At 37.8% G+C, this 24,991-nt stretch overlaps 1 protein-coding gene across 1 annotated transcript in view; it reads left to right on the top strand.

Annotated features, from left to right (window-relative positions):
• LOC126175576 (fatty acid synthase-like) overlaps nucleotides 1-2,327 on the top strand; it is a 218,957-nt gene extending 216,630 nt beyond the window's left edge. The window contains exon 23 of the mRNA XM_049922434.1: nucleotides 1,763-2,327. Within this exon, the coding sequence (XP_049778391.1) occupies nucleotides 1,763-1,918 (156 nt within the window). The 3' untranslated portion in view covers nucleotides 1,919-2,327. The remainder of the gene's footprint in view (nucleotides 1-1,762) is intronic.
• The last annotated feature ends 22,664 nt before the right edge of the window (nucleotides 2,328-24,991 follow it).

Raw genomic sequence — 24,991 nt, 5'->3', positions numbered from 1 at the left:
ACCCAGATTACTGAGAAGTTGAACTACGGAGGGCTGGATTAGTGAGAGTTTAGTGTACTACCCAAGTTGAAATCAGTGTTAAAATCTCTACATACAATGATGTACCATGGATGCAGGAAAGGTATATGATTTGAGGGTTGATAGAATTGGTGATTCTGAATGAAAGACTTCCAGTGAACATCAGTGTGGCAGTCACACAGTACCTCACTCAAACATATCCTGCACACTGGATCAGTCACCATGACGTCACCTAATCTTACTCCCTTAGATTGCTGTGTGTGTGGTTGACTTAAGAATAGATTTTATAAGCACAGAGTGGACACAAAGGAACAACTTCTCATTTGTATTTTACATGTGTCCATCAACCTATGCATGAGTGAAGTGAGCATTGAAATGATCAGTAAAGACAACACTACGTAGCCTAATATTGCTTCGTATTCACATGTAAGTACTGGTAAAGAAGGACATGCGACTGACACCCAGGTGCTCAAGTAAAGGACCACATGAGTGAGCTCAAATCAGCAACAAAGCAGCTGTATATAAAAGCTGTAAAATGCAATGCAGTTGATGGTGTATATTTTGAACATCTTTTGTGAGGAAATGAATACAATCAAACAAAACATTAGATCAATACTTTTCATTTACTATCACCTGCATTTGTCATGTTCCCCATTGTTTTCATTATTTTTCCCGGAAACTGTGAAGAACATAACATATGTCCATATGACGTTTTTTGTTCAGAATTGCTAATGGTATCATCCCTCAAAGCATGTACATTTCCTCCTGATTCACTCTACATGTATCTACTAAGTTTTATTATTACTGTCTCTAATTGAGTAATGGAGTTTAATACATAAATGTGTGTCTGCACACTCTCTGAAAGCAAACAGTACCATGTCAGACAGTGGCATACTGTGATACATGTTAGTCATTGTAACACCACAGTATGCCAAAAAGGTGTATATCATGCAGGAACAAAACTATACAATAGATTATCAAAACATAAAATTTCTTCCTCAACTACAAAACTTTAAAAAATCTTTGGCAACCTATTAATTGCAAAACTGCTGTCGTTCAGTCTCATTGTGTGTTATGCAAGAAAAAATTTAATTCATGCTTTTAATTGTAGAATTAATTTGTAAATGTAGAGTATTTAATGAAATTTCTAAGTATTAACATTATGGATCCAGTTTTTTTATAAAAATTTTCGTGACATATGTTTGATAGTTGTAAAACCAACAGCTATAGAGGTTTTCTGTCCAATATCTTGTGTACAATATATGTACTGAAAAAGAGATTTATATGGACGATTAAATAAGTAAACTGTACATTTTTCATCTAGACACATATTTATACAGCTGCACTATCTAGTTCAGTTTGTAGCAAACATACATAAAGGAAACATGAACAGAAAATTAGCCTGTGATAGATATATACATTTGCACTACCATTCACCACTGCAGTCAAAGCATGCACATTACTTTGAGCCTTGTACTTACACAATGGTTTGTCTCCTGCTGCCAGAGAGTACCACATGCCGCCCATAAAAACTCATCCACACAGTTCATCTATGCCTTATTATTGAATAAAGCCACCTAATTATGGAGATATACTTCTCCAAAAACCATAGTGGAAAAAGCAATAAATTTAGCGGGTTACAGTGATTTGTATTTTCAGTTGATATTCGTACTTAAACCTAATATTTTCATGAAAAGATATTAAACCATTGTCAGATAATTCATATTTTTTTCTTTAATGACAGCTAACCATTGGACCTTTTGATATAAAATATGTAGAAGGCAACCATACAACATTTTTGCAAGGTCCTGAGAGATGTAAAGCAGTAGCTGATAATATTAATGAATGGTTAGAAGAACACAAGTCTCTGCTACTGGATGATTTTGAGAATAAACTGTGAAACAGAGTCATGCAAGTGCATTAAGCAAATACTTTTCTTTTGCTCACATAAAAGGCATGTGTAATACACGCATCACCTACAGATGTTTTTATTGGTGTTATATCATATTTATTTTTTAGGATATTATGTTGGATAGACCAGAAAATATAAGAATAATTATTATTACTGTCATTGTATTACTCACTGCTCTAATGTACTAAAAATATTATAAAATTGTATTGCACTGAAATAGAAAACTGTATCAATAATTTTACATCACATGAATTATCAGTAAAAATATGTGTTGATGTATATGTATCACAGATTTCTTCTATCAGTTCATGTAATTAAAAACTGCTATTTTTATTTTAAATGTAGTTATAAACTCATGTTGTGAAGAGATCATACTGTAGAATGTATTCATTTTTAATAGCTGTGGTTCTAATTACAAGTCACAATCAAAATTACAGTTTCAATGATTTATGTTGCTTATGCTCAATACAAGAACATATAAATGGATTTTTCCTCTATGTTTGGTTACTGATCATTTATATGAAATGATGAAATTCTTCATTTATGTTGATTATGCTCAATACAACAATATATAAATGGATTTTCCCACTATGTCTGGTTACTGATCATTTATATGAAATTATGAAATTCTTCTTGAAATCATGTACTAAAGAAGAATAATTAGCCTTTCAGTTTTACATCGTAAGTGTTTCAGTAATAAAACTGCAATGTAAAAGCCTTTAAGCAGGTATTTTGGTAGTTTTTCATTATGTAGTGTAAAGAAAACAACTTAACTTTTTCCTGTGTCATATTTTACTCTGTCATCTTTGGAGTTGAAATTGAACCATTTTTAATAGCTGGATTAAGAGCTATCTCTAAAAACCTACAATGTGCTTTTGAGGAAGGGAGATGCACCCATACAGTGAAAAAACAGAAAGCTCTTTGTTAGGTGATCTGTCAGCAGATACTTGACAAATTCTATCCCTGCAGTTTCTAGTGTTGTAACCTGTAATAAAACAAATCTGTATAAATCTGACCTATGGATAATGAGATAGACATGAATCTAGGTCTTCATGATTTAAGGTCATCCAGCTAAAATGTAGGCAAAAAGAAGTGTGGGTATGTGAATGTAATGCACATAAAGGTTGTTTAAAAAAGTCCCACATATTTGAGCTAGTATTGGTCAAAACTAGATGGAAAACTCCTATAATGATGTGTCCACAAACCAATACCTTTTGAGACATGGGTCAGTCTGCCCTTTCATTTCTATCTGTCTGTTAAACAGTAGTAGACACTATAGGCAGTGCTGCAAATGGTTTCCATTCATCTTGACACATCCTTTAGCCCATCAACCCAGTGAATAAATACACTTTTCTCTATTTGGATTGTGTCACGTGCACTGCTCACACACTCCTGTAACATCTGCACATTGTCGATGGGTTCAGCATACACCAATACTTTTTAATATACCCAGAGCCATAAACCCAACAGAGTGAATGGGGATGCAACGTTACAGGACCTCCTCGATGAATAGATTGCCCATGAAACATTGTGGTGAGATATTATCACATGAGTTGCAGAAAATGCTTGGTGCCCCATTGTGTGTAAACCACAATCATTGCCTTTCTACAACAGTAACATTCTCCAGTGGTGGCATTAATTCTTTGTGCAGCTTGCTGCAATAGTAAGGTAACCTACACCACAAAGTACTTGCTTCAAGTATAATGCCCCTATCTAAACAGGTATCACTTTCTGGACATATAATTACTGGGACCTTTCTTTTAGTTTTGACTAATACTACCTCCTGTAGTAATCTGTGACTTTTTTTTAAACACCCTGTATTTCGCTGCACATGAGAACACTGCAATAATAACATTTTACTAAGATCAGACAGAGAGTACTACACAATGGAGTGCTGGAATATGCCACCCTACAACTTTTGAAAGAATTCAGGAGAAGCAGCTAAATGTACAAGTGCATATGATATTTTCCTGTAATACCAATAAATCTTTATTCAGTTCCATGTGGCGGTTGGGCATTCAGCTGTGTTTTTCATTTTGTAGAGGGAAAGACTCCACTAGACAGTTACAAAATATTTTCCCTAAACTTTATTTGCAGACTAATTCCAAAAGTTAATTTTCATTCTGATTGCTGTTTGATGTGCCAATATAACCCCACACCACACATGAGAGAAGAGCAACTACAAGCTCTCACATTGTGTTTAGGGGCTGACCTCAACATGAGGCAGATTCCAAGAGATTGTAGCAGTTGCTGTATTACTTATGTTTGATGCCATATTGACACATCACACAGCATTGAGAATGGATATAAACTTTTGAAACTAGCCTGCAAATGAAGTTTGAGTAAAAAGGTTGTAACTGTTTGGTGGGTCCTTTTCCTCTACAAAATGGACAACAGATCTGTCCAAAGTAAACAGCAAGTTTCCTGTGAGATAATGTAAATTCAGAAACTCCTAAACCCACATCACAGGCCATAATTTCTCTCTCTTCTCATATGCGAATATAGTAACGAGCATCTAGAAATGGCTAAGCCCATGTACGAAGTATTTCTAAACATGATTCCTAGGAGGCATGCAATAGAGTCTTCAATAAGTGATATTAGAAGATATACCATGGCACACTCTCTGAAAAAGGCTGAGTAAAGGCAGTGTGATTGGAAACTTCCAGAAAATGGAAATTTGTATTACTATCACACAACATTTGGACTGATAGTCATATTAGTTCCATTGCTCTGAAAGTGTTTTTATGTGCCTATGAGAGTACCCTTTATCAGAGTGTTGTACACATTTTTACATTGCTTTATGAATTGCTTATGTTGTCCAGTAATGTTGGTTCAACAGGTAAATCTTTTGATCATGTGATTTACATTTGCAGGAGATGTAGTAGAATTTCCCATTCTGTTTTCTCCATTTCTTGCTACAGTGATCAAATGATTACACTTCCATACAATACAGAAGGCTGTTCCAATACTGCCTCATAACTGCCCTCATTGCCCATCAGCCTGCGCGTGGGCTACAGCCTGACTGTCTGATTGCCTGTACATCTGCTGTTTGCCCACCACTTCCCTTTTTGTATCCAAGGGCATCCAGCTGTCCACGCATGGGCACTCATGTTTGCTGCTTTGCAGGGTGTTTCAAAAAGAATTATCCAATTTCACAAAACCATATCTTCTACATGAGTCGAGACAGAATCTTGAGGCAAATTTTAACTTATGCATAGGACTACAAATTTTTTATTTCAAAGAAAACGGTCTGATTTAATAAGGGTAGATCCTTCACATGTGTGCAGTTCAAATTTTGAATTACTCTTTACAATTACATTCAGAAACAAATTTTCCATTTACCTTACACAGATGTTGAGTGTGGCCTCCACTGGATCTGTAACAAACATCTGAGCAGTACTCAAACTCATCCCACATCTCATAAGCATGTCTGGAGTTACTGCAGTGAGTGTTGTTGCTATGGGATGTTGCAGTTCACCCAAAGTAGTAGGATGCGGATGCACATAGATGGAACTCTTCATTACCCCCAAAACAAACAGCAGTGCTCTGTCCTGTTGAAAAGTGAGGTTTCCAACATGATTTTGCAACTGTGAAATTAGTCAGATCTTCAGCATATTCTGGTATATAATTTCTGTAGCCATCTTTTCTCCAAACAATAATAGGCATAAATATTTTCTTGGGAAATGGTGCAAGAAATGTAAATCTTAGGACAGTCACTCTTATGCTTGATGAAAAATGAAATTTTTACCTTTCATCTCTATGCCCAGAATAAATCATGAAACTGTTTGCAATGCTGTATATCACCATGGTGAAGGACTTGTAGAAACTGAGTCATGTATGCTTTGAAACATAACAGTTATCACAAAGCAAGCCAAACACATGAGGAATGGCTAACTCTCAGCTTGTGAGACATGCAGACTAAAACTCTGTCGAATGTGCTCTGTGTCTTGAGCAGGCATAAGGGCCAGAGTGGTGAGGTAATCTATGGATTTCCTCTTACAAAGACAAGCAATGTCCTGAAACTGCTGGTGCTAATGTGGAATGCCTTGAGCCATACAAGCTGCAGTACCACACTGTCAATGAAAACCGCAACATACAGTTGTAACTGAATTGCATTTGCTGAAGAATGCAAAATGTGTTTTTTGCTGTGTTGTCACTATAATGGCTCAACATACTTTGTTGGGTAATGAATGAACAAGCAATCTGCACCTCCTGAAATTGGATGAATCTTTTTGAAACACATTTATTCACTCAGTAATGTGTATAGTACCCTGGATGATCGTGGATGCGGGACATGAAAAGCTATGTTTAAGGTCTCGAATCCCTTTGCATTACACAACATCATGACCATCTCCTTTTCAGTTGCTGATTCTGTCCAAAGAACATTTTTTTTCTGGAGAGATGACATGGAAACATTGGACATTATGGTATTTCATTTCTGAAGTGATATTGTCAAACTGGCTTAATTGTTTATTCACCATAATACTTATTGATCAGTAAATAAATTCATATATCTAAAAACAAAGATGATGTGACTTACCAAACAAAAATGCTGGCAGGTCGATAGACACACAAACAAACACAAACGTACACACAAAATTCAAGCTTTCACAACCAATGGTTGCTTCATCGGGAAAGAGGGAAGGAGAGGGAAAGATGAAAGATGTGGGGTTTAAGAGAGAGGGTAAGGAGTCATTCCACTCCCGGGAGCGGAAAGACTTACCTTAGGGGGAAAAGAGGACAGGTATACACTCGCACACACACACATATCCATCCGCACATACACAGACACAAGCAGACATTTGTAAAGGCAAAGAGTTTGGGCAGAGATGTCAGTCGAGGCGGAAGTACTTCCTTAACATAATAGAAAAGATTTGTCGGGCAGCTCAAAAGAAAAAGCACTGTAAAATGTGTAAAAAAAGTACCACAAAAATTGGATCAGTTTTACATTAGTGCAATTACTTCAAAGAGAACTACAAAAATAGTTTTCTATGAAAAATGAAATCTCTAATTGAGTTGATCATTTTTCAAGTAGCTCATTAAGAATCCATTCCCCTGACAGTTCTTCTGTTGATTTATACAGGTACTGCATTACTTTCAAAAACAATTTATTTTTCTAGAATTATTAAATTATGTTATTGGTTGAACTCTTTAAATGAGTATTAAGACAAATATCAATAATTGTTAATGTGACTGTGTGGTGTCTGTTCTTCTGAAAGAACAGACACCATGAAGAATTGGCAGATGTAAATGTTATATGTAAATTAAAGGGGATGATCACTGCTGTCAGCTACAACAGGACATTACATGGAATCAGAAAATAATAATTAATAGCCAGTTTCACTGTTGACATATTTTGCTGATGTTATAGAAATGATAATGCAATTGAGAGATTGAGTACATTTTTGGATAAATTTTTAGTCATAAAAGGGTTTCTTATCTTAAATTGTCATCTGCCTGTTCGTCACAAAATAATAAAGCATTTAAATCACAAACTATAATAATAATGGAAATTCCTGAATGGAGCAATAGGTAAAATAAGGGAAAGGAAACCACTCACCAATAGTGGATTGATGTGTGGAATATAGAAACACATATCAGGAAACAGCTTTCACTCTATCTTTCAAACATTAGCTATTTTTCTCAAAGTCTTGCAGTGGCAAAGGGATTTGGGGGGGGGGGTCTATTATGAATGTGAGTTTCTCTTATGTGTTCCTGTACCCCACATAAATGAAAACTATATTTTGCAACTGGGTAGGAAGTTATTTATTAAATACACTGTTTTACATGACATAAATAAGGGAGGTACTGACTGTCTTAAGAACTAACAAGTAATGATAGGAAATCAGATGATTCCACCATCAGTCATCAACATCAAAACACTGAAAGATTCTACAGAGTGTCCACAGTCAAAGTCTAAGTGAAGCAAAGTCCATCAGAACTGGATCTGGCTGCAAGTACAGTGAGTGTAGCATTAAACTAATTCCATCAAATGTCTGACTGTGCTCAACCTTTCATTTGGAGTATAACACAAAGTGCATAACCCACTTCACACATCCCAGGTGCTAACATTGGTTGTGACATTGACAGATTGCTGTCCAGCAATATAGGCATCTCTCTCCCTTCAAAATGGCACATAGCTTGTAGTGAGGTAGCACAGTAAGGGCTGAAAAGCTAATGAGGCATTCTTGGAGGCAGCGGGATTTACCAGGAATTATGCTTTCAGTGGCTTCTCTATATTGTCTTCAGTTGTGCAAGTAAGTTGGAAGCCTCACACATATCTGAATTTGACAATGTTGGCCAGAGGGAATCCATGTCCAGGGCATGTAGAATATCCACTGGCTGTGGCATGGACTGCAGTGTTGGTGTCTGTGCACCTTGATGGTGTGGAGGCAGTGGTGATAGTGATGTAAGTTGTTGATGTGACCACTGAGAATGCAACTAGTTACAGAAACTACCTTCTCTGGTAGTCACCAAACTTCTTTTGCTACCATGAGTGGCCCCAGTTATGACTGCTGTCAACCCAGAATGCCTCCTGGAAGACCTGGCACACACTGCTGTGCAACAATGTACCCTCAGGGATGGTGTTTATGCAGAAGCTAGGGTGATGTCTGTGCGGTCAGCAGGGACAGAAGCATACAAGACTGCTGGCTCTGAAGGACCTTCAGTGACTCATCCAATTTGTTAGTGTACTCCAATATGCATCCAAATAAAGATTGAGAATCAACTTGAAACATGATACATTCCTTATTATTTCTGACATTTCTGATTTGAAAATCCTATCAAGGCATGCAACCTCCCCAATCCTCGGAAAATGGAACAGTACTAATATGTGCTATTTGTTTTGCTGACAGAATTTCTTCAACTAGTCTGAAGTGAATTGAGGATGACCATTGTCTCAGACAGTGATATGTGATAATCTGTCTATAGTAAAATATTTTGTCATGTCTTTTATAATGTTTTACACTGCTGTATTTAAATTCATATTGATGATAAGTGTAATTTTATAACACATCGACAACAACTAAGTACACTGATTGTAGGGAGAGTTCTGCATAGTCAATATGGACACATTGCCCTGCGTTTGCAGGCATAGATCACGGGGCAAAAACACTGAAACTGGTGCCACATGATTTTTTACACATGCTTGGTAAGTGTATACAAACTTTTCTCTGTTATTATACAGGTTTGACCAGTAAACTGTGTGTGGATGTTACCCCTAGTGCTCTTTATCCAAGTGTGACAGAACCTGTGATTGGAGCGACTGGAGAATGATTGCGACCAGGGCCCCTTTTACGCTTTCTCACTGTAAATCTTTTATAGACAATTTTATTGTCTTATTGACAAATTGATATATGTTATGATCCTAATCTCATTTGTGTCAGCCTGTACATTCATACGACAACTAGAACTGTAAAACACTAACTTTTGTCAAATATTCTAATACTTTTTTAAAAATCTAGATAATATGGTACTAAAACACCTTTCTAGTATTTTACAGAGTAATTCAGATCTTTCACATAATCCTAAAATTTGAACCACACTTGTGTCACTGTTGGCTGAGATAGAGGACACATTTGCAGCTAAATTACCATAACCTCTGCCATCTTGTCTGAATATAAATCCTTTCCAACCTCACCTAACCCATTCCTCATTCCTCCCTGAGGAAAGGAGTAAAAGTTTCAAAAACCAGGATAGTTTTCATAATTTTATATTTGTCTGTCTGTGGTACGTAAAATGTAGCCTCCTGAAGATAAGTAACCTACTGGCCAATCATTCTGTCTTCTTGTAATTTTATAGTTTTCTCAAGAAAATTTTCCGTTCAATATAAAGCATATTCATTTGAAACTGGCACATTGTGGTCTGTAAACTACAAGACCACACACTGCGTTGTGTCCATTGTCAGATATAGTACACAGCTATGTACATGTATGAATATCAAGAGTTCAGATGGAAACCCAGTTCTAAGCAAAGAAGGGAAAGTAAAAAGGTGGAAGGAGTATATAGAGGGTCTATACAAGGACGATATACTTGAGGACAATATTATGGAAATGGAAGAGAATGTAGATGAAGATGAAATGGGAGATACGATACTGCGTGAAGAATTTGACAGAGCAGTGAAAGACCCAAGTCGAAACAAGGCCCCAGGAGTAGACAACATTCTATTAGAACTACTGACAGCCTTGGGAGAGCCAGTCCTGACAAAACACTACCATCTGGTGAGGAAGATGTATGAGACAGGCGAAATACCCTCAGACTTCAAGAAGAATATAATAATTCCAAACCCAAAGAAAGCAGGTGTTGACAGATGTGAAAATTACCAAAATATCAGTTTAATAACTCACAGCTGCAAAATACTATCACCAATTCTTTACAGATGAATGGAAAAACTGGTAGAAGCCAACCTCGGGGAAGATCAGTTTGGATTCTGTAGAAATATTAGAACACGTGAGGCAATACTGACCTTACGAGTTATCTTAGAAGAAAGATTAAGGAAAGGCAAACCTACATTTCTGGCGCTTGTAGACTTAGAGAAAGCTTTTGACAATGTTGACTGGAATACTGTCTTTCAAATTCGTGGCAGGGGTAAAATACAGGGGGTGAAAGGCTATTTACAATTTGTACAGAAACCGGATGGCAGTTATAAGAGTCGAGGGGCATGAAAGGGAAGCAATGGTTGGGAAGGGAGTGAGACAGGATTGTAGCCTCTCCCCAATGTTATTCAATCTGTATATTGAGCAAGCAGTGAAGGAAACAAAAGAAAAAATTTCAGTAGGTATTAAAATCCATGGAGAAGAAGTAAAAACTTTGAGGTTCGCCGATGAGATTGTAATTCTGTCAGAGACAGCAAAGGACTCGGAAGAGCAGTTAAACGGAATGGACAGAGTCTTGAAAGGAGGATATAAGATGAACATCAACAAAAGCAAAATGAGGATAAATGAATGTAGCCGAATTAAGTCGGGTGATGCTGAGGGAATTAGATTAGGAATTGAGACACTTAAAGTAGTAAAGGAGTTTTGCTATTTGGGGTGCAAAATAACTGATGATGGTCGAAGTAGAGAAGATATAAAATGTAGACTGGCAATGGGAAGGAAAGTGTTTCTGAAGAAGAGAAATTTGTTAATATCGAGTATAGATTTAAGTGTCAGGAAGTCGTTTCTGAAAGTATTTGTATGGACTGTAGCCATGTATGGAAGTGAAACATGGACAATAAATAGTTTAGACAAGAAGAGAATAGAAGCTTTCGAAATGTTGTGCTACAGAATAATGCTGAAGACTAAATGGGTAGATCACATAACTAATGAGGAGGTATTGAACAGAATTGGAAAGAAGAGGAGTTTGTGGCACAACTTGACAAGAAGAAGGGACTGGTTGGTAGGACATGTTCTGAGGCATCAAGGGATCACAAATTTAGCAATGGAGGGCAGTGTGGAAGGTAAAAATCGTAGAGGGAGACCAAGAGATGAATACACTAAGCAGATTCAGAAGGATGTAGGTTGCAGTAAGTACTGGGAGATGAAGAAGCTTGTGCAGGACAGAGTAGCATGGACAGCTACATCAAACCAGTCTCAGGACTGAAGACGACAACAACAACAACATGTACATGGAGGGTGCCACACAGTGGGACCAGTCCATCATGGTGCCACATAGTTAGAGTTAGTCACCACAGAGGGCACACCTGATAGCAAACGGTTCCAGCTCGAGAGCTCAGCTGCAAGCAGCTGGGTGGCCCCTGGCACTAGTGGGCAGTGGTGAATAGACAGATTGCACATGTGAGCACAATATCACAGGTAGGCAGGGATGGGTGAGCAGCTCATAAGCAGCATTGTGCACAATTCACTGGTTAGGTAGGAGACCATATACAAGACAACACAGGGTGACTGATTATAATGAACAAAAACATGAATATAAGCCAAACGCATGAACATTTTACTTCATTTGAGAATACACTTTATAGAAAACAGATGTTCACAACCATGTTTTGAACTTAACATAGATATGATGTCAGCTGCATTCCTGTGTAATTTGGGAAAGTCTTCTGCATGAAATTCATGATACCATCTTACCAAATTCATGGTGTTGTAATATTTGTCCTTGCACAGTGTGCTGTTTTACAAATCTATTAGTTCTAGTTGTATTTCTGAAAAAAGAGCGTCTGATACAACTGAAATTGGAGTGTTAAATAGTTTTAACTCATTTTGTAGACATCACATGTCCTGAAACCTTGCCTCAAAACTTAGACAAAGTTGTATGATAATTTGTTGATAATCACCAAAACTTATTTATTCAGACAGTTGAAGGGATTCTGCTTCTAAGTTACCTTTCAAATGGTAGAAGTTTATTTATGAATGCATTAATTTTATTGCACATATCAACAATTAATATATCCTTTCCTTGAAGTGACATATTTAAGCTGTTTACATGTCTTGTAGTGTAAGTTAGGAAGACCAGCCCACTACCCATGTCTCATCACTGAGTGACGTTTGCCTCTCTCCTTTCATTTCCATAAAAAATGCAGTCTCTTTCTGAACTGCAAAAAATACATCAAGAACTTTGCCTCTGCTAAGCCCCCATACTGTGAAGTGATGAACTTCACCAAAGGCTGCTTCCATGTCGTACAAAAAACCTGTAAACTGGCTGTTGTTGATGCTGTGGTGCCATACAAAATTTACATACTTCACCATAACCTTCATGACATCAGCACATTTCACACTTTAAGCACAAAGGGCTTCAAGGTGCACAGAACAGTGTAGGCTTGATATTTCTTTGTGAAATTCTGTCTTGAGTTTTTCCTTCAGATGAGTCACAAAACCTTGCTGGATCCCAACCTTTTGCGGTGCACTGTTTGTTGCTGCAGATCGGAGCCTGTCCCATGGAAAGCACATGTTTTCTACAGGCTCACTGACCTCAAACATGTCATGACCTGTGGTTGTGTACTCCATCGATATCACATCTAGCAGCTCCTCGAAAACCTGTAGTTCCGAATTAGCACCCCTCACAAATATTGTGAGTTGAGCAGTGTCTGTGACATCTGTGGTTTCACCGAGGGGTAACAAATAAGCTATAAAAGACTGGCAGTTCTGTTTCAGTGGATTTTTCATATCTGTGCCCATATCACAGATCTGACAAGATACGTTTTGCTTGGAGAGGCAAATGCCTTCAAATTTCATAATGTCTGCTGGCACTAAGCACTTGACAGTGTTGACAGGCATGATTTCACCAAGGGACCCATTGAGAATGGTGTTCAGCTGTTGCAATGATGTGTGCAACTTTGTAGCTTGCTCAAAGTGCTGCATCAGTTGGATCTTCATTGATGTCAGCAATCTACAATAGCTACATAACACTTTTATAATAAACAAAATCAATACATATACAGAATGTGTAGAAGAACTATGCATTCATTTATTATATTTATTTATTTATTCTGTGTCAGATTTACCTAATGCGGAACTCCACCCTTCAATGTGACAATGAGTTGCTTTCTTGCATTACTGTCCAACTCACTGTACTACATCGCATGATGAGACACGTAGTGACACTTTATATTCTACTTCTTCATCATATTCAGAACTTTATGACATACAAGACACTGAGGCAACCCATCTTTCTAATCAAACAAAAACCATTCTTCCCAACTTGGCAAAAATGGCTATAGGTTGCTTCTACAACGCATTGTCATCACTACATTGACAACAAAAACCAAGCGAAGTGGTGCAGCAGTTAACACACTGGACTCACATTCAGAAGGACGATGGTTCAAACCCACATCCAGCCACCCTGATTTAGGTTTTCCATGATTTCCCTAAAATTCTTCAGGCAAATGCCAGGATGGTTCCTTTGTAAGGGCACAGCTGATTTCCTTCCCCATCCTTACCTAACCCTAGCTTGCACTCTGTCTCTAATGACCTCATTGTCAATGGGACATAAAACACTAATCTCCTCCTCCTCCTCCTCCACTATGAGGCACTAAGCGACAGGCACATAATGCAGCAGTGTGCATGCATGGTGAAATGGACCCTTGCAGATGGCCTACCCCCTAGCATCTGTTTACCAGGCAGCCTATGTGTACCCATGGGTGCCCGTGCTCCAAAGGGCTGACTTGAAACAGCCTGCCTAAAAGGAACCATATCATGCTGCTAGCCATTCACCACAGTTATGCTCCGTTGCCACAGAGGGTGCTGATAACAGGGACCACAACCTCCTTCTGCCTGACATCAGACAGATTGTGTACAAATGAAGATCCATCCACTGACTGCAGATTTAAGCAGAGGCCCACCTTCACTCAGCCGGTCACCAGCTGCCATCAGTAGTTGTTGCAGTTGCTGCAGCTATCCCAGTGTCATAGTAACTACTGTGGTTTTGTGTGCATTATAAACAGAGTCAGAACTCAGATACTGTCACTGAAAGCAGAGCTATACTGGAACTGCTGTTAGACTAATCATCATTCACTGAATTAGGTTTAGACTAGTGTTCAGATCTTTAAAACCAGTGCCACATCATCGCATCATCATCACTCCCATGCTGAGTATTTGTGTGTAATGCTTTTACTAAATGATAGTTAATTATTACTCATTATGTTGCCAACATTATTTTGTTGTAGCACAGTTTTATTCTGTGACAAGACAGCTGCTGCCTGTGAATGTAAATGATTGGCATGTATCAAAACAGTCTTTGGACTGAAGGTCACAAATTCATAGGAGGTATCAAACAAAATGTGTGACGGCATTGACATTTCTTTGGTAGTGAGGACGCAGCACGTTATCTTGGATGGAGAGACACCAACAGAGATAGTAATAACTTTCAGCTGCGCCTATGGGAGTGGGTTGAGACCTCACTGTTCATGTTGTATACTGATGACCTGGCAGACAATATTAATAGAACATTACATTCTTTGCAGACTATGCACTTAAACATAAAGTAGGACTATCTGAAAAAATTTGTATCTTGATAAGATTTCAAAGTGGTATAAATATTGACAACTTTATTTACATATTTAAAAATTTAAAATTGTGCATAGGCTCAGCTGCAGGAAATGCAAGAGACAGACTTTGGTTCATTGGTAGAATACTGGGAAAATGTTGCACTCCACGAAGGAGATTGCTTACAAAACACTTGTGCAAACCATTCCAAAATGCTGATTGTTCTTGATGTTAAGACTTCTAAATTAGTGAAGAGTGGTCAAGTATGTCAGATGGATTGATATTATCTTGTGATCAGAAAGCTGTAGAAAGAGGAGGCAAAATGTTATGGATCAGGAATTAGGATTCAGAGAGAGCATATAATGAGCTAGTGAGATTACTGGAAGGCAACAGATAAAGATGCCAAGTCTGTTTAAAATGAAGTAGAAAGAGGGATAGTAAAATACTAGGAAACTAAATTACAAACTCACACAAATTGCTATACAGTATAACACAAACTTGAATATGTTACCTGGTAACTGATCAGAATACAATTGAACTCAATGGGCACTAAAGACTTTCACCTTGAAGTTTCACTTCTGTGCAGCAGAGCCCATATAAATCTGGATTAAAAATTTAATTGTGGTCTCTCTGATGTAAGGAATGTTATTTTGTTAAACAAATGGAAGAATGAGTGGTACAGGTGATATATTTGAGTAGTGAAGAAAAGACAGAAGATTCTCACTGTTCTCATTTTAACAGCTTACCCGTCACTCCACTTTACATCATAAGGCTATTCATAATCAATCTGTATTGCCATTTGTTCTCTCACTAAATCATAACAGCTCTCATAATGATGTTCAGAAAAATAGAGTAATATTCTCCAATGCATAAATTATAAATCTTAATAAACTTACTTCCTTCTATCAGTCCTCACCCACCAGCTACTTAAGAAAATTACGTTGCCTTTCCTTCCACTTTTATCCAATGGAAAGGATAATAAATTTTTATGTTTTTCTACCACTTAAAATGGACTATATAACTTTAGAGACCGCCAGCCCTTGTGCAGCAGTAAATGAACTTCATTGTGAATCATAATTATGTGTTTTATTATCTTATATGGGACTCAGGGTTGAGCGTAAAAAGTTTCTGTGGAACTAATAACCTGCAAAATAATGTAAGGGAACTATATGGACATTTAAGATTACTCTCTTTTAGTCATATTATACTTGTATTATGGTGAAAGCATAATGTTTTTCATTTTTTCTAGTAGCTGTGAAACTAAATAAAGCTTGACTACTAGGTTACTGCCAGCTTACATGTCTATGCAAAACAAAGGCTGATAGTGGATAAACTGTGACACACACAATCACAGCAAATGACACAGAAAAATAATTTCTGCATACTTTGCATCCCTGTATAAATTTTGGTTGCAATCTCCATTTTGGCACAAAAGGCTTCAAGCAGGTCCACAAAAACATAAGTCAAGGAAGTAGCAGTCCCCCCTATAATTTTGATAATAAATTGGTAGCCCCTCCACTTAAGAATCGTATACAGGAGGCACTGAGTGACAGGTTCATAACCAGGTACTTACATATTTATATTTATGAAAATATTTCACTGGGAAAATACATTGATTTTCATAAATATACTAGCTTTTTTCCCTGTGCACACACATATTCAACATGTATTTAACACATTTCATAAATATTAGTGTACATATTTCATCTGAATCTGAAGTAAATTTCATCCTGCAGCTTCATCTGAATTTTTAGAAACCTTGTAATTTTGCCTGAGTAAGAAGTATGCAAAAAGTCATGGACAATGGTTCAACTGTTTGGTTGTGAAAATGAAACATACACTTACACACTTGTAATAGAGCAAGTATTTCATCTCATTTCTTCTCAATCACTCAAATTCTTCCTTTTTTCTAAATTTTGTATGTCACAAGACTCTGGGTTTAAATAAAAATTAGAAGAGTTTTGAAAGCAACATTTATTTCAACTTATAAAAAATACTCCAAAAACAAATGAGCTTTTTTTGTTCATGAAACATTCTTTGAAATTTCAGTACTACATCATACATGTCTCCTTCTACAAAACAACATCTTTGATCTACTTCCAATTTCTCATCTCTCACCCCTATTCCCACCCATAGGGGTATCATAATCCCACAGCAATCTTTATACAAATACTGAATCATTCTTTATACAAATACTGAATCATGTATGTTGAAATTGCTACAGACATTTCTAAGTTATGTTTTTATGTCAGCTCTCTGGAGTTACATGGTGCAAAACAGTGGAGAATCAGTTGCTAGTGACAGTACTTTTTCTCAATACAGCAATCAATTATTCTAGGCAATATGCCTCAAATGAAAAAGAAATCTACTAATATATTGATAATATTGATTGACTGGTTATCCCCCTGTAAACTAGTCAATGAACATTTTTTAATGTCTTCTTTCAAACTTTCATTCTTCATAGGTAAATGATTGTCTGTTCTCATATCATTGTTCATAGTTCTTTATCATAGTAATCAGCTCTATAAAGGTCTGTCACATACTTCAGGAAAGACCAGTGAGATAGGAGTCTCTGCTGTTTCAGCATTCTGCTGTCACTCATGATACTTGTGGCTATGCAGCCAACTGAAAACATAGGTGTAGCTGACATTACCAACTGCTCCCTTGCAACCTACTCCCAGCTCTGACCATCACTAGCAGGATTGACTCAAAGCTGATAAATATGGCTTTCAAGCCACCTAAAGCAACAGTTGTTGGAGCCCATCCATTTGGGGTGACATCGTTCTGAAGAAATTGATCTTTGGACATCTAACTGTAGATATGTAGGCCATTACTAGTCATATCTACATGTTACACCATTCAGCATAACAGTATTAAGTTATCATGGTCATGGTTATTTGTTGAACTCATTCAACATAACTGGGACTCCAAACAGCTGATCTCAGATGTGGGGAACGTTGCTGAAGCAGCTATTGTCACCACATGCAGTAGCACTGTCACAACTGCAACCCATAATCTGCTGACTTATAAGCCCCATGTAGTTCACTGGGTCCAGGCTACACTTGCCACTGTGACACATCATGATCTATATGGCTCATAAAAAGTCAAACCTTTTATACCATGTTCAGAAGCAGCTGACTGCTAAATTTCAAAATGAGAATTTTATTTTTAAAACATTGGAAAATCTTGGATGGAATAACAAAAATGTGAAACTGATCTATTGCTACTCAGCACATTGCTGAGATTATGGGTTGCAGTTGTGACAGTGCTACTGCATGTGCTATGGACTAAGTCCTTAATCAGACGTAGACAAAATATGCAAACATTCACATGTACATAATACACACATACATGGTCACTGTTATTTCCAGGCACTAAGGCCCAGCTGTGACAGTGTCTGAGGTCTTGTGTGTGTTTTATCTTCATCTGACAAAGGCTTAGTCCGATAACTGATAATGCCTAGCAGAATCTTATTTTGGAACTTTTGTTCTCATACCAACAACAATGTATCTTGAGGTTACTTTGTTCATACTCAAATTTTAAGTGATCTTATGTCTTTTACCTGGGTGTGGGGCTGTAGGCTGTGCCTTTTAGTCAGAATAATAAACAATAACTGTGCAACATTGGAAATAGGAATTAACAATATGTGGATGAGTTGGGAAGTTTATTTTAAAAAGGAACACAGTAAATAACTTTTTCACAAAAATATTTTTCAACATATTCTTCTTTAGGTTAAGCAGAAAGAAACAAACACAAACACAGAGTTGTTACCTGTCAAAAATCATCATGCAGCAGAGCATCAATCTGCTCCAAGGGAATGGGTGTGTGAAAGGTTTTATTTCATTTTTCAAGTCTTCAGTTCTATAAATAATTGTCCTGGCAGTTCGGTAGCTGGCTCAGAAGTAACTCTCTGCATTTTTCAAAGGAAGTAAAACAGATTTGGACTCAAAGTGCCACCAGTGTCACTAGAAACATAGTACAAGGTCAATTTTGGTGCAGATGAAAAATAAAATAGAGTTTGTGATTGTCTATGGAATGATTTTGACATTTGCACAAACAATATAAAGAAATTTTTGAGATGGTCCTATTTATGAACTGCTCCCTCTTTTTCTTTTCAATTTAAGATTTAAAAGTGTTTATTTCAGCAATTTCTCTTTATTGGCCGCTTTAAGTAGTAAGTCATAGAAAGATAAAAATACTATGGTAACCAAATGATTAGTTTCCTTTCAGCTCCTGGACTTACATCATGATCAAAATAACAAAATGCTTCACAGTCAAGTGTGGGAGAGGGCAACATTATATGTTCATGGTTGTCTGTGCACACAATCTGTCTACAGCAGCAAGAGTTGGGCATTTTTATGCTGGATACATTCACTTGCTAAGCATTCATTTGCATTACTGGTTTCTTTTATTTTTAAAAAAGGAGGGTGGCAATAGTTTTACTACTTTTCTCATCAGTTTTGCACTTAGTTTAGGACAATCTGTTATGTAAAATAAACATCCTGCATAGAGAAACAAGGCAAACAACATAAATGAATCACAGTAACTGATACATTACCAGCTGTAATGTCACCTGCATCCATCTGTGGCAATTGACAACTGAGTTAATAGAGCAATTTAACAATGGTGAACATAAGGAAAGGCATGACCAAGCTCAGTCTTTGATTTGTTGTTGCTATGGTAGCTGTCCTGTGAACAACTACCTTTCAGTCACTATGTTATTCTGACATGGGTAGCTCATTTTGGTTAATAGAGCTTTGTTTGATGCAATAATACTGAAGAAATACTGGCTGCAGAATAAAATGTGCCGTATCCTGCATGTTTACCACACCATTATGGTTCATATCATACATTATGACCATCTACCTAACTAGTGAGGTTATTCACTGATAACATGACTGTCCTCTGCAGCAAATTACAGAAGTAGGAATTCTAATTCAGTATTAGCAAGGGCATAATTAACTCCAGGAAACTTAGTATGACACTCGCATTCCTTATTTTGCAGTAGTGCATGAGGAAGCACACACTGTATCATAAATAAAATATTACGAATAGTGAGACATAGTTAGCCAAAAGTATGACATTACAAATAGAAAAATATGAAACCCATGCCCTCTGCTATTAGTGCTATTGACAAAATTTGTGCTTATCATTCTTAGGAATAATTTCAGATACAAAATATTTAAGGCTAAAAAGCAAACAAAACTACATTTTTTGCACTAACAATTGTTCAATACAAACTTGTTTTCAGTTTATTTGGCCTCATTAAGTGACAAATGTCTAGTGTCTCCTATTGACATTTGCCAGTTGTCACCTGATGACGATCTACAAAGCCAAAAACCAAAACCAAACTATTACAAATAGATATTAGTAGAAAAAAGTTATGTTTCATTGCAACTTAAATATGAAATTAATTTCTCAATAAATGGCAGAAAAACTATTAATATCTGTGGTGTCTTCCATTAATTATAAATACCTGCAGACGGTGCCACACACTAGGTGGTGTCCAGCGTGGTGCCATATGGTATGATCAGTTGCCACATATATGGTGCACATAACAGAAACTATGTTATGCTCCTGCCACAAGAATTATAATTAGTATGATACACACAGCAATAGTTATGTCTGCCATCACAGAGGGTACTGAGGCCAAAGACTACTTGCTTCCTCCGCCAATTAGTTTGTGGAAAGAGATTCTTCTCCTATTCACAGATAAATGAGATCCACAGCTGCCCTCAATCAGTTGTTGCAGATCAACTGTTGCCGATCAGTTTAAGTTGCTGAACAATTACCTACAGTTGCCACAGTCAAAGCCCAACAGCTATCAACAAAGTTATCATTGGATGGTCAGTCTTATTGTCAAAGTGTTTGTCATAAACTGAACCTCAACTATAAACTGTGTAAGAGTGGTCCAGACTTAACAATTATTAGATTAGTTAGCCAACAATCACTGAGTGACATTAGATCAGTGTTCAGAAATTATACTACATTGCTACACCTTATCATTACAACAAAGATGAGTATTTATGTAGTACATGCTTATTATAAATGATTGTTATATTTGTTACTTACGGTGCTGCCAACATTAGTTGTTTCCTAGTTTACTACTGACCTGGAAAAGTTTAGTTGTAAGTTTTCTATGGTAAGGGGTTCACTTCCCACTACCTTTATGTTGAGCAAGAAACTTATTAGGTGAATATAACAACATCATACACAATAGGTATACATTAAGTGAAATACACAATCAGATATGCATTCATGCAGCTTGATGGGTTATGACACTTGTTAAAAACAGCTTAATAGACTATAAACAGGTTATTGTACTTATTTTATGCAAATTACCAAACTGATTTTCAAAAAGATAACAAAATAAAATATTTCAATGGAAAATTATTTAACACAGAAATATTTACAATGACAAACTTTGCAAATGCATAAACATGTATCACAGTTCTGTTCATTTGCTTTCCACTTCACTATCTTTACTGCTGCAGGGAGGTGGAGAATCTGATATTCCAGAAAGAATTTTGAGATTAACACACAACATTCAGACATGTGGACCTTTAGAGAAAAATGTGGAGAGAGTTATAATTATTTTGCCTTTAGAGTCTTTTTGTCTCTACTTCTTGAAGATGTTTATTCTCACTTAAATACAAACAATTATAAATGGTACTAAAAATATGAATTTGTTGTATACATCATCCTTGTACATAAGCTGATCAGTAGCAGCTTAACATACAAGAGTGAAATTAACAAAAACATGAACTGTTACAGAATGAGACAGAAGCCACTCCACTGCAGGGTTAAATAGAATGTCTGGTGCTAGGTAGCAGCTGCGCACACTGCTCTTGATGCATGGCTGTCTCCATTGTCTGAAAGTGCTACCTAGTGTTGGTCGAACTTAGTCACCATGCAACTCTATGAGTTGATTGAATAACATGTTCTGCTGGCACTCCATGTCCTGCTGAACCTTGGCGGATGTCGAGGTGCTGGTGCTAATGAGGTGGTAACCATGAGGTACCACAGTCCCCTCCACTTGTTGAGGTGTCTGTAAGTCTGTACCACCAAAGTGTCCCTCCCCTATAGCATGGGATGGTGCTCGGTGCTCAGGATGGCGATGTCCATGTCTTCTGTGGCACTTCCGGTGGGTGCCCTCTGAGCCACATATCATTCCCTGTTGGTTTGTGCAGAAGAATAGGGCTGAAAGTGACCCAGATGGTGATGGCATCACTGTGGACAGATACCCACAGGTGGGAAATGACCACTGGCTGTGCCAATGCTGGAATCAGGTCCAAGGAGACGTCTGGGGGCTTGGGGCTTGACGCGGCTCTGGCAGAATTGGCAGTTGCCATCCATTTATCACCTCCAGCTGCTGTGAATGGCCATCCATTCCCAGGTCCTGATGAAATTGCAGATGGCTGGAAATAAGAACGGAGGACGGTGTGCAAGGTCTAGTATCATATGGAGACAGAATCACTGGTAGAGCCATTGAGGGCTGAATTGAGGAAGGAGGAGCAGATGCAGGAAGAGCAGACAACCTTGAAGGCATGTGAGGAGACAGCAGCAGCTGAGCCTCCACTCAGGGGTGAAGTTGACTGCAGTGATTGGCCACCACTGAGCCTTCCATCTGGAATGTGGAGATGTGCCAACTGTGCTGGTTGCGGATGACTGCCAGATGCCAATGCTCTTGGTGACTGAACACATGAGTCCAAACTGAAATCCCAAGCATGTAGCACATGGTTGGAGGGGTCCAGGAAGACCTTTATGTATGGAAAGTGGACTCAGCACTGTGCATGGATGGCAGTCACGCAGTAGCTCCACTGGCTTCTTCTCACTGTTGGACTTGGATGTGTAGGACCTAAGAAAGAGTATGAAAGCCTCATCCTTGGAGGCATGACAAACATACTTAATCATTTGTGTCTTAGAAGTGCAGATGAGGTACTCTGTCTCGCCATTCAACTGAGAATGGAGTGCATGAGGTTGTGAATACCATGGTGTGCACAAAAGAAGTGGAAAGTCAGAGAGATGAACTGTGGATCATTGCCAGTTACTAGGGTGGATGACAGGCCTTTCATGGAGAATATCTGAGTGAGAGCCAACGTTATCACCACTACCGTGGTGCAGTAGGAGTTGATAATGTATGGAAACTGGGAGTAAGTGTCAACGATCACCAACCAATAAGCATCCAAGGATCTGGCAAAGTCAGCATGAACATGCTCCCAAGCTTGTGATGGCTTAGGCAATGGTGAATAACATTGTCTGATTTAGAGCAAGCAGTGATTACATGTTCAGTCTTACAATTAATTATGACCCAGCAGACAATGTGGCTTGAGACATCTCAATAATCCTGATGCAGAAGATTAAGAATGATATGCTGGGGAAATGCCACATTGTGTACCATTTATCAGCAATCCCTGCCCCTCCAGCTCTTCTAACTGTGCACAATTGAAATGACCTTGTTCATAGCACGTGCAAACAACTGCTGGTTTTGGTATTGAGAATAGCCAGCATCAGCTTGTGTTTTGAAAATTCTCAGTTTTACTAATAACTTCCCTGGGGTACTCAGTCACATGCTTCTTGGAGTGAAACAGTGCGTACTCGACAGTGTGACTCAGGGACTGTTTGTATTCATTTTGTGGGACAGTGACTTGCCTAGTTCTGCACTCCAGCAATTCCTCAGTTGAGATTAGTACTTCCTGACATTCCTCATCATCTTAAATGATTGAATTCATCTAGATAACATACTTTATACAGAATCTTTGACCTTAACGTTACAAGCTAAAATCTAATCAAAAAGTCTCCTCATTCACTGGAATCTACTTCCTGTTGCAAACCGCACAACTACTTTTACACACATCACAATTTAACAAAACAACACTCATGCTTCACCATGGAACATCACTATCTTCCTTCCAACACTAGGGATTTCTTGACACTGCAAATAAAATTTTACCTGAAAATTCCTTTAACCTTCTAGCTAAACAGAATTGTATTCCATGAGATTGTCTGATAAAAGCAATACAAACATAAACACAACCGCCAGCCGGGGTGGCCGAGCAGTTCTAGGCGCTACAGTCTGGATCCGCGCAACCGCTACGGTTGCAGGTTCGAATCCTGCCTCGGGCATGGATGTGTGTGATGTCCTTAGGTTAGTTAGGTTTAAGTAGTTCTAGGTTCTAGGGGACTGATGACCTCAGAAGTTAAGTCCCATAGTGCTCAGAGCCATTTGAACCATAAACACAACCATAATATATGCTCACTAATATTCCCAGTGACTAATTAGAAAACACAAAAAATTAGCTCAGAAGGCCACCTCGTGATCTGAAGGTGTATGAATGTGTTGGAACAACAGCAGGTACATCCTGCTTCACTTGCCTAGTTCTACTTTTCTTTCTCTTATTTTCTCCCATCACTTTCCACTTTCCTTCCCCCTTCAAAAGGAGTTGTCAGTAATTTAGGCAGTCCCTGAAATGGATGAATTGTTCCCATATACACCACTGTGCTTTGGGTTGGAAGTTGTAGTTTGACATTAACTGGTGATGTAATCTTGTCAACATGTTATGTCTTTGACAACGCAAAATGAGCTTTTTAGTTTTTCCTTTCGGCATATAAGGGTTAGTTAACATTACACGCTGCCCAACATGGTACTTCAGCAATTTTGCCTTTTTGTTGCGTTTGCCTTCCTATCTTTATGTCTTCATCTTTTTAACCTGTTGATAGATTTTATCCTTTTACCAACATTTCAAACAGAGGACATATCCTCTCTGGGGTAGGTTGGCATAATTGAAAAGTGCAGGACATTTTTTTGGCCAGAAATAACCTCTTAGGGGGATAGAGGGGAGTTTCCATGGATTTTAGAGGTGTACGTGCCCATGATGAATTGTAGGAGTGTGTCCCAGTTATTGTGGTTACTATTTATGTAACGATTTAATATTTTCCCCACTGTCCTGTGGACTCCACAGCAATTCACTGTGGGTGAAGTCCACTAGTTCTTAACTTTTTTTTATGTAGAATAGTTGACATAACTGCTTCAATAACTTGGATGTAGAATTATTGCCTTATTCAGTTACTACAGTCTCTTGTTTTTCGAATCTCAACAACCGTGATTAACCATTGCCTATGTCACAGTTTCTGCCTGTAG

Source organism: Schistocerca cancellata, chromosome 3 (assembly GCF_023864275.1).
Source record: "Schistocerca cancellata isolate TAMUIC-IGC-003103 chromosome 3, iqSchCanc2.1, whole genome shotgun sequence".
NCBI classification, from domain to species: Eukaryota; Metazoa; Arthropoda; class Insecta; order Orthoptera; family Acrididae; genus Schistocerca; species Schistocerca cancellata.
Note: the sequence above shows the minus strand (reverse complement) of the source record. Positions and strands in the feature narration are given on the sequence as shown.